Source organism: Canis lupus, chromosome 18 (assembly GCF_003254725.2).
Source record: "Canis lupus dingo isolate Sandy chromosome 18, ASM325472v2, whole genome shotgun sequence".
NCBI classification, from domain to species: Eukaryota; Metazoa; Chordata; class Mammalia; order Carnivora; family Canidae; genus Canis; species Canis lupus.
Genome location: NC_064260.1, coordinates 55439575 through 55450837, shown reverse-complemented (window position 1 = coordinate 55450837; position 11263 = coordinate 55439575). Strand labels below are relative to the sequence as shown.

The window sequence follows — 11263 nt, the reverse complement described above, 5'->3', positions numbered from 1 at the left end:
CTCTGTCCACCGATGTAGGTCAGACATAGCACAAAAAATGGCTCAGAGGCCCCCCAGGAGACACGTGAGCATCATCACCCCAAGAACCAGGAGGCTCAGAGCTTTTGCAGACCCACAGAGAATTTGCTGCATCGTCTGCAAACTGGCTCCCCCTGGTGAGAAGCGTGTCTGATAGCTCTCGGAGCACAGGAAAAAATGCCGTTAAACTGCTAAAAAATGAACTGTTCACTGTGACTAGTTTATACATCTTATTTTTAGGAAAACATTTTAGAAAAAATAGCTTTATAACAAATCACACTCCACAGTGCTTTGGATCAAGTTCATGTGCATTATTCCAATATAATTCATGCCAAACCCTATAAGATTGGTAACAGTGTCATTATTCCCATTTTACAGGTAAGGAAACTGAGGCAAGGGGAGGTGACCATCTTGTCCCATGTCTTACAGTAGCAAGAGAGGCCAGGATTCAAATGCTGACTTCTATCTCTGCAGCCTGCACTGAACCTGTTAATGCCAATGATAGGGCTGACTTTTTAATTTCATTGTCTGATCTGGCAGATTCATTCATCAATCTTCTGGGCCCTAGTAAACTCATCATTTGACAGCTGGGTGTTTTTCCCCGAAGTGTTTGCTTAGGCCAGCCCCACACAGTGCTTCTATAATCCATGTATTTCTCAGCTACATTAATAGCAATTGTTTGTGTGGCCAAAGAGAAAGTCTCCACAGCCAGAAATGGCCCAGGGTCATAACTGACACCAGCTCATCAGCCGAGGCTGAGGGACAGGAAATGGCAGGTGATTTCCAATAGCCGAGGCTGAGGGACAGGAAATGGCAGGTGAGTTCCAATCTATGAGTAAAGAAGGTTGTGCTGCTTCAGCTCTGCCTCACACTAGCTGTGTGTTCTTGGGCAAGTCACTTGCCTTCTCTAGAGAAAGGAGGTAGTTTAAGTACATGCTTCTCCTAAACGTCCTTTTCATGTAATATAGCACAAAGATTGAGAGCAGGGCTTCTGGGGTCAGAGATGAGAAATCAAGCCCTGGCCTTGCCTCACCTAGGGGCCCTTGATTTAGGACATCCTTCACTTCTCGGAGTGAAGTTCCCTCAAAGACAATTGATAATCAGAGATTTTGGGGATGTCCTCAGGGGCTGCAGTGAGCAGGGTTATGCAGGCTCCATGCAAATGCATAAATGTCATCATCATCTCCCAAGCCTTTGTCTCCCAGGCCCTCCAAGCACCATGTCTGCAGCTCCCGCCAGCAATGGGGTGTTTGTCGTCATCCCAGCAATGCCAGTGGCCTCTGCCCACCTCCGGCCATCCTGCCCACCTCCATGTGCCAGCCTCCTGGGGTTTTGCTGTTTGAGGAGCCACTGGGGGTACAGACACCAAGGGCCATCCAGCTGCCTGACCTACGGCCCATGGAGACGTTCCTGACTGGAGAGCCCAAAGCTTTAGGGGTAAGAGCCTCCCCAGGCCCTGTGAGGCATGTGTGTATGCAGAGGTGCCAGGCAGGGAGAGAATGGCTCCAGCACAAGAGCATTCACCACCTCAGAGGGGAAGAGACAATCCCTAATACTTAGTGGAGACTTGAGGATTCAGCTGCATACCAGACCGATGGGCCCATCCTCCACAGGGCTCAGAGAGAGCACACCAGCAGACAAATGACTAAAATAATCCCAAGCAGGGTAATGAGATTGAATATGATGGATGTGGGAGGGGCAACAAGGAAGGATGAGCAGACAGGTTCATTTAGGCTAAAACCTGGATGCTGAAGCCAAGGGTAGACGGGGAGCAGAGGGGAGTGCTCAGAGGATGAAGGAACAGCTGATGCAAAGGCCTGGAGGTGGGAATTCGAACTGTTCAAGGACAAACTAGAAGGTTAACATGGCTGGGATGTAATGAGCAAAGGAAGGGGGGAGATGAGATGGAGTTGGAGTGATCCATGAAAGATGTCCCATAAGGTCTTTGCCAATCTCAGATGGCCTTGAGAACAGTTCTCTGGGCAAGAAGAAAATATCAAATAGACAGACAGACAGATAAATATAGTCACCCTTATACATTACAAATATAGTTTCTTCAGTTTGTCCTTTGGCCTTAGTTCCTCCAAATGGAGGATGGAAACATAGCTTAGGCAGTAGTGATGATGACCATGGTGACGGTGATGCTTATGATGATAATGATGCTGCTGCTGCTGCTGATGGTGGTGGTGACGATGGCTGCGGCACCCCTGAGAGGGGCACACACAGAGCCATGGAATGTGCATGCATTGGTTCCTTAGATTCTCATCACCACTTTGTGAGATGGGACCACAGTTCCCTTTGGACAGATTAGGAAGCAAAGGCTGGTCAAAGTCCAAGGCCACACAGTTGCTAAGGGGCATCCTGTTCCCCAGGATGGCCTGACTATACGGTTCCACTTTCAAACCCCCTGCTCGGTAGCATCCAGGAGCTCTGGCTTGAATACACTAAAGACCGCACCATGTCCCCTGGTGTGTGAAGGGATTAGAGACAGTGAACAGAGGTGGTGTCATCAGCCATTGGACTCCTGAAACCTCAGAGCAGACCAGGAAACCCATAATGTCCAGAGGGATTTGGTAAGACAATTATAAATTGCTGGAAAACACAGAATGTGGAAACTACAAATAGGTGTTTGGGAGTGTCACCCAGTAGAGGAACACCAGCTTTAGAGTTAACTGGCCTGCCCCTTCATCCTAGGAGACTACAGACAAGTTACTAAACATCTCTGAGTCTCAGTTTCCTTGTCTCCAAATTAGAATAGAAATACCTCCTTCATCATGTTAGGATTAAAGGAGATAATGTCTAAAAACATACAGCACGTTGCTCAGTGTAGACAGGCATGTGGGCAGAGGCAGCTTTGTTCTCTGATCTGTGCTCACAGCAGTGGGGTTGTCCAATAGTAGGAGAAGAGCCTGTAGAGGGGAGCAGTGCTGGTGGCTGGGACACCATGCCACCTAAGCAAGCTGCAAAGATGAAAGACATGCAGCTCAAGAGAAAATGGGACAGAAGATTCAAAGTGGCCATGCCCATAAATGTCTAACTTCCCAGCACACTCAAGTCAGAAAGATAATACATCTTCCACATGACTCGCCAAAAAATGATTCTGGCTGTTTACAGTGAGAACTGCCAGTAGTACACAGACCACAATGGCTTGAGTGGTGGTGTGCACCTCCTCATTGATGGGGCTTGTTGAGAAATCAGGAGCTGGAAAGAGTTCCCGGATTAGGCAGAGGTTGAATGTGGGGTCCTCCAGTGTCCCCACTCAGTCCTAGAATTCAATCCTTACCAAAAAACATGCGAAAAACATATGGCATTACTTACCAGAAGCCCACATGGCCCCTTCCTTGGGAAAACCATCCTACTTCTGGGAAATGGATCAGTGGGGTGCTGATCTGCGTCCAGATGTCAGCTGGGTAGGAGGCAGCTCCAGCACCTAGCTGGCATGGATCAGTGATAGATGCTCAAATGAGAAAGCTAACAAGGGGTGGTGGAAAGGGGGGTTGGTGTGACTGGGTGATGGGCACTGAGGGGGGCACCTGACGGGATGAGCACTGGGTGTTGTTATATGTTGGCAAATCGCACTCCAATTTTAAAAATATATAAAGAAGAAGAAGAAGAAGAAGAAGAAGAAGAAGAAGAAGAAGAAGAAGAAGAGGAGGAGGAGGAGGAGGAGGAGGAGGAGGAGGAGGAGGAGGAGGAGGAGGAGGAGGAGGAAGAAGAAGAAGGAGAAGGAGGAGAAGAAGAAGAAGAACTGAAAGCTAAGGAAACCAGGTAGCAACAACACAGAGCGATGCTTGGGGTCTATGGGTCAGAGCACAAAGATGCAGACCCGTAAAGACACGGAAATATGCGGGGGTGGGGGGTCTCGCGGATGTGGGAGCTGATTTTCCTTCTTTAGACAGTCCTTCAGGGTTGCTACCCGGATGTCTCCTCAAAAGAACGGAGTCGAGTTTACTTCCCAGAGGCTGAGGGGTGGAGGGGGGGGCCGGCCCGCCAGCTTGGCTGAGCCGTGCGGTCTCTGTAGACAGTGCAGATCCTCATCGGCCTCATCCACCTGGGCTCCGGCTGCTCCTGGTCCTGCTCCTGGTCCTGCTCCTGGTCCTGCTCCTGGTCCGCCACGGCCACGCGGGGATGCTCTTCATTGAAGGCGGTGTCCCCTTCTGGGGAGGAGCCTTCGTGAGTGCAGGCCGTTGGGGCTCACCTCCTGCTCTGCGCCCGCCACACCACATTCTCTTGGGCACAGCGGACCTAGGTCTAAATCTAAGTCCTAACTGCAAACCCTAATCACACACCTATGCTAGGCACCACTCCTGCCTAGGAAAAGCTCCCAGCAAAGAGCCTGGCACAGAGAAGGTTCCCAAAACAGACAGGATGCAGGGGTGAGCGCAGGGCTAAGAGATACTAACCATCCTGAATAACCTGGATACTAACCTCACCCTGCAGCCAAACCCCAGCCTGCAGAAACCCTTCAACCGCCCCCTCCCATGGGTCCTAGCCCACCAAGAGCTCTGTCCTCTAGGGGTCTGACCAGCCCTGAAGCCCCCCAATCCATTCCTCTGCCCATACCCTGGCCAGCCTGGCCATCCCCACCATGTCCCCTGCAGCAGAATTGGGGAGCACATGGTTAATGGCAAATCTCCAACATCAAGAGAGCACTTCAGCGTTTACACAGCCCTGTCTACACCTGAGTCTCCCAGCCACCCTGGGAGAGCAAAGGCTTGGGAGCAAGGTCAGTGGGGTCTGAACCCCAGCTCCTGTGCCACCACATGTCACCATGGAGTCCCTTAGCCAAGTTACCCAATCTCCAGCTCTGGCTTCCTCATCTAAAAAGCAGAGTCCTGGCCCAGCCTACCCCAGAGTTTGGGGAAATTAGAAGTAAGGCATGTGAGAGCTAGTTACTAACCCTGGATTTGCAGCAAACCGTGATATCACTTTGTAGCAATGCCCCCTTTAGAGAGGGCTAGATTTGCATAACATGTGAATGATGTCACTGAAATCATTCACTTTGCCAACTATGGCCTGAGTTCCCTGGACGGGCCTTCTAGTAATCAGGGGACACCTTTACAGACAGATCCAGAAAGCAGGGGAGGTGACAGCCAAGAGGCTGCTGCCCTCTCCCTACCTGGTGTCCTGGCCGAAGAGTCACTGGGGTCCCCTCTTCCCCCCCACAGTTTGTCATCTCTGGGTCCCTCTCAGTGGCAGCCGAGAAGAGCCACACCAGCTGCTTGGTAAGTCTGAATGGGGTACCCAGGACTACTCCACTCTGCCCCTCCCATCCCATCTGTTCACTCATTCAACAAACATTTCCTGGGGCCTGCTGAGTGCTCCCAGACATGGGACAGGAGGAACCAAGATATACTTCACAATACAGGGCAGAAAGTGAGGGTCCCCAGACCAAGTGCTCATGATCATTCAGAGAAAGGGAAGATCAGAAAGGTCTCTTGAAAAAGGAGAGGATAAGCTGGGCATTGGTGGAAGAACAGGATTTGAAAATACAGAGGGAAAACGAGCAGCCAAGGAGGGGCCATGGGCAGGGTTACCATGAAAACCATATGGGGCTCCCTCTGACCAGGGCAGAGCTCTGGGAAAGCAAGTGGAGAGATGCAGTAGGTCCACATGGCCGAGGCTTGGACCTCTCTGCAAGTCACGAGAAGCAATGAGGGCTGTGAACTGAGGCGCATCCAGCATGCAGCATGCTCCAGGCTCAGAGAACACAGCAGTGAAGGTCAAGTCCCTGCCCTCCTGGAGCTTACACTCCGGTGTCTGCTAAGACACCCAAACTCAACTAACAAAGTAGTTGCAGAGCATGAAGAGTGTCACAAGGGAAGCACACGGGGTAGTGTGGGAGTCATTCCTCTTAGAACGAACAGTTGGGGGTCCCAGGGCAGGTGCCCCTGAGCTCTCTGTTCAGACGGAGACAGTCACAGAGGATCCTGGGCGCCAGCATCCCCAGGGGGGAGAGCCTGGGCATCAGGACAGAAGGAGTCAGGGCAGTTTACAGGAGGTGAAGGAGGTAGAGAGGGCGGACTCGGCTGAGAGGGAGAGGGGAGAGAGATGAATCAGAGCTTAGAGGGGACCTTGGGATTTATTTTGAGGGACTTTATCTAAGGGAGGCCACTGGGAATGGAAATGGATATTCCTTGTCCTATTTGCATTCTTGGGAGCTGTCCAGTGCTGGGCACCTGGTGAAGAATGGATCATAACCGGACGGAACTGGACTCAGGAACCCCCAGGCCATAAAGTCCAGGAGTGCTGGGACCTGACCTCTGTCCCTAAGGCTCACTGTGGCTGGAACAATGCCTGGCTGCAGCAGCTACTCAGTAGCACTTTGTTGGATTAATTAACTGATTTCCTGTGAGGCCACTCTGGTCTCCATTACTTCCTCAATGTCATTTAAAAAAAGAAAAAAGAAAAGAAAAAGAGGAGTCAGGGATCTTTGAACCTGAGCAGGTCCCGCAGCCCCAGCTCCCTACAAGTGGTCCCCAGTATACAGCCAAGGCTTAGTTAGCCACAGGTTCCCGCCGCTGGGTCAAGAGTATCGAGTTCTGGCTGCAAAGGGAGGGTGAGCCTTGAGTGGTGGCCTGGACCACCCAGGGATCCCCTTGCTCTGCCTACCTGGAACCTCACAGAAATGACCCCATCACCTCTCCAACTGGGCCTCAGTGTCCCAGCAGAAGGTCTCCCTGACTCCTGCCCCTGGGGCAGCTGCAGCTGCAGGGTGCTCAGCCTGGGGTGGGGGTACGATGTGAGCCTGGAGCTCGCTGCACACAGCACCCAGAGAGGCCATGAAGGAGGGCGGCCCTCTCCCAAGGTGACAGAGGTAAGGAAGGCTTCAGGGCAGCCCCTGAGGCCCCGGGTAGGGAAGGGACCCGGGAGAAGGAAGAGGAGTCCGGAAGCACACCGCTCCCATGGCAGGGTGGCCACGGAGCCCTGGGCACAGGACCCCATGGCGGGGAGGGCTATTGCCTCCGTCCTTTCCTCTTTCTCCTCCTGGCTTCTTCCCTCTGCTCCTTTTCTTCATGTCTGTCTCCCTCCTGCAGGTGAGGAGCAGCCTCCATGGCGGCCTTTGCGGGGACAGCCGTTCTGCTCATGGACTTTGGTGTCACCAGCTGGGTGTGTTGTCAGGCCCCTCAGGAGCGGGAATACTGGGAGGATGCCAGAGCCACACCAGGAGGCGGTGGGGGCGGGGCGGCCGTGGTAGGCAGGAGGGTGCGACAGGGGAGGCCCCAGGGTCCTGGGCGGGGGCAGAACTTGTCAGTCCTGGTGCCCCAGGGCGCTGCTGGGGGCCTGCGGGAGAGCCCAGGAGAAGGGGCCGGGAGGCCGCAGGACCGGCTGCAGGTGGCCTGGCTCCGCCAGCTCTGCCACGTGGGGCTGTGGGACCTGGGCAAGTTATGGTCCCTCGGGGGCCCTTTCCTCCTGTACCCTAGAGTGCTGGGCTTGCCTTGACTGTGGGTGTGGTCCCCAGGATGCGGGCAGGGGCTCTCTGGCTGTGCTGACCGTGGTCACCACCTACTTTGGGTGTCGAGCCACCCGCGCTCGAGCCAGCCGGGTGAGTACCCCCCCCACGTCTACCCAAGCGGGGCCTCTGAGGAGGGCTGCTGGCTGCGAGGGCTCCTCTTCCAGCCTCTTGCTTCCTTCCTCGGGCGCTGCCTCCCCATGGACCTCCCCACCGCGCACTCCTCGGCCGGGCACCCGGTGAAGTCTGGGGAAGATGCGGCTCTTCTCCCCGAGGCCCCAGGGCAGCGGCCGCGCCAGGGCTGTTAGCCGGGTGCCCAGCAGCGGGAGGCCGGCGCGGGGGACCAGGGGCTGTGCCTACGCGGGTGAGCGGGCCCCTCGGGGAGCTCCCAGGCCTTGAGGCAGATCGGGCCAGTACAGAGGGCAGCACGACGACTGACGACTCGGGGAAATTAGCTTAGTTTCCCCAAATCTGGAGAAGAGTGAAGACGGGAAAGCGGCGAGGAGCGCGGGATGGAGCAGCGGCCCCACGGGAAGTGCAGCCACACCACCAGGCGCGGGTGCTGCTCCCAGGGGACTTCTGCAAACTGGAGATGAGGCCACTGAAAGGCTTTGCGCAGAGGACTGCGTGCTCACAGGGAACGAAACCAATCCGGAGGGTTCCCCTTGAACCTTGAACCGCCCCCCAGGCCCCAGAGGAGCCAGGGCAGGGGAGGCCCAGGGAGAAGGAACGCCAGAACTTCAGCTCCTAGACAAATGCGGCTTCTGTTTTGTTCACTGCGGTACTCGCAACGCCTGGTCATCGTCGGTCCCCGTAAGTATTTTTGAAATATTCGATCCTACAGATGAGTCCGGCCGATTCACTTCGGGATTCATTCCCAGGGCGCTGTTCTCAGAATGTCCACGGGGGCACGGTTGCAAGGCCGCCGGCAGGCGCCAGCGCCCTCCAGGACATCGGGGCTCTCTTTATCTTTGCAGCCCGTGATTTTCCTGCCCAACCTCTTAAGTACGGACTTCAGTATCCCCAGCCCCGCAGCCTCTCCACCGCCTGCCTATGACAATGTGGCATATATGCCAAGGAGCCATCGGAGTAGAGGCCTCTCCGCGGTTGGAAGCCAGCTTTCCTCCTGTGGGCCCAGCCTCTCCCCCCACCCCATCCTCACTACTGTGGCGCCCGAGTGAAGCCTTCCCCAAGGACATCCCCACACATCTCCCTCGGTGGCTTCCTTCCTAAAAGAGCTAGTGGGTGTCAAGGAACCGTCCCCCAGCGTCCTGGGCCCCATTCCGCTTCTGGGAATGTCCCCACGCGCTCCTCTGTATTTCTCTCTGCTCAACAGGAGGCAGCCGTGGCCTCATTGGCAGACAGGTTCAATGGCTGCCCTCAAGCCTTGGGAAGACCATTAAGCTCAGCAGCCCAGAATCCTCCAGAAAAGAGTACTAAGTCCAAGGGCAGAGGCCAGGACTAGCTGTGGCCTGACCTCTGGGTCTGCAGGCTCCAAGACCAGCTCTGCGCTTTGTCATCTGCTGCTCAGTTTTCCTGGAAACCAAAGCATTAACTAGATGGCATTTAAGGCCCTTCCAGTTCCCCAGGGATCCCCGAAGTCCTGCTCTAAGTCAGGGGATATTCTGGAAAAGCTTGTTTTCCTTATCTGTAAAGTGGAGTTGCTATTGACTCCAGCACTGCTCACCTGCCAGGTTTGGGGAGGTTTCAGGGGAAGGCTGAAGCCAGCCCTCAGCACCCCATCAGCATCCGCAGGTACACAGTCCTGGCGGTCCCTCCCCCACTCACTCTCCCCCCTGGGGAGCAGAGCTGCCTCTGAAGGTGACCACCCACGGGGCTGGGGCTGGGGCAAAGGAGACACAATGTCAGAAGTCCTGGTGGATGCTTCTTCTCCATACTGTGGGCGGAAATAAACTGTGTGGCTTACATTTTGAGCTGGTCTCATTGCAGTGACTTTTTCTTTTCAACCTCAGGGGCTACAAAGATTTGTTCCATATTTATCAGAAGACTTGGGTCCCATTGTCACAGAACCGAGGCATCTCTGGGAGCCGGGGTCTGTGTGGGGTGATCCTGGCACTTGGTCTGCCCCCACCTGAGTGCAAACAAGCAGGCATTCATAGGCCCTTCTACAGTGGAGGACACGGGAGCTTGAAGAGGTCAAATAAAGAACCCAAGGACACTGATCTAGTAAGAGGCAATGCTGGAATTTGAACTCAGCTCCAGCTAACATCAGAGTCTGTGTCTCACCGCATGGCTCCCCAGGTCCAAAACCCAAGTGCTCTCCATAAACCCTTTTTCCTTCCTCCTGTTTCTTCATCCCAAAGTCTGGGCCGGGGCTGCATTTCTCAGCACCCCCACTTCTTCATTTAACGAACTCCTGCTCCTTCAAAACCCTATTTTAATGTTGCCCCTTCTATGAGGTCTTCCCAAAGGCAGGTGGTTGGCTGGCACCATTCAGCTTTCCCTTTAAGGGAGCTCTGGTTCCCAGCTTGTGGGAGAGCAGAGGTGGAATGGGGTTACAACCAGCTTGGCTCTCAGAAGCAAGAAACGAGATTGGAGGACTTGGAGCAGAGAGTTTTGCCCAATTAAATTTTCCAAGTGTGAAAGTGTAATATGTTCCATTCTCTCCAGGCTTAAAAGATTGGTCTTGACCCTGGAAAGCCCTCCCACCAGGAGGGCTTACTTTTCTCCTCTTAATGGAGTCTGCCTCCCCGCTCCTGCTCACTCTGCTGAAATCCCTTGGAGGCTGCAGTCATTGACCTCATTGTCACCAAGATCAATGGGCTTTTAAGAAGCTTTGTTTAAACAATAGCGGTTCCGTCTCACATATAATCACCCCACCAATTCTCCCTGCCCTTCTCAACCCCATCCCCTCGCCCCACCCTCCTTCCAGCTCCTCTGGACCACTGTCACTTCTCACCTGTGTTTATGACATCAGTCTGCAGACCTTCTAGCCTGTGTCCCCAATGTTCAGCTGACCAGGCCACCTGTCAGCTAGATAACAGCCAGAGGGATTTACCTAAGGCACAAAAGCCATGGTGCTACTGCTTTGCCACTTGGGGTTCTCCTTTGCCATGAGGCTAAAGTCCAAATGTTCCCACAAGGTTTACAAAGCCCTGGAGACAGAGCCTGCTGCCCTCTTTTGTCTCCTCCCACCTCTTCCAGCACCTGACCCACATTGGCAGCTGTGCTGAAGCTGGGAAGTCCTGCTCCGTGGAGTGCAGTCCCCAGCCTGCCCCCCTTTCTCTTGTCTGTCCTACTAAACTCCCAACTGCTTTCAGATCTCAGTGTAAATGCCTCCTCCTCCAGGAAGCCTTCCCTATCCTCATTCTTCTCTCCCTGGTCTAGGTGAGGTGGCTTCTGCTGGGCTGTTCCCATACCACCTATCCAGGGTCGTGTCCCTTCTCCACCAGATAGTTGCCTGCCTCCCTGACCATCTCCACCGCGGGACTTTATCAGTCGCCTGTTGCAGTGACCGATTACTATGAACTTAGTGTTTTCAACAACATGTTTATCACCCTACAGTTCTGGAGGCCAGAAGTCCTAAAATATTGGGTATTGGCAGGGCCACGTTCCTGGTGGAAGCTCTAGGGGAGAACCTGATTGCTGGCTTTTTCCAGCTTCCTGGGACTGCTGCATCCTTTGGTGTGTGACCTTGTCATCTATCTCCAAAGCCAGCAGCCCCACCCCTTCCAGTCACTCTCACTGGCTCTGCTCCCCTTGGGTCCCTGGTGGAGGGACCCCGTGATTATACAGGGGCCACCCTGTAGGCCAGGATACTCTCCCCCTCTC

The 11263-nt window shown here is 54.2% G+C and overlaps 1 protein-coding gene across 1 annotated transcript; it reads left to right on the top strand.

Annotated features, from left to right (window-relative positions):
* Positions 1-1237: 1237 nt before the first annotated feature.
* MS4A15 (membrane spanning 4-domains A15) lies at positions 1238-9368 on the top strand. Its single transcript, XM_025445851.2, is given in 9 exon segments — positions 1238-1280; positions 1283-1455; positions 4040-4111; positions 4114-4191; positions 5187-5243; positions 6721-6760; positions 7067-7128; positions 7481-7564; positions 8449-9368. Coding segments are annotated over 9 exon segments (813 nt in total). The 3' UTR covers positions 8653-9368.
* The last annotated feature ends 1895 nt before the right edge of the window (positions 9369-11263 follow it).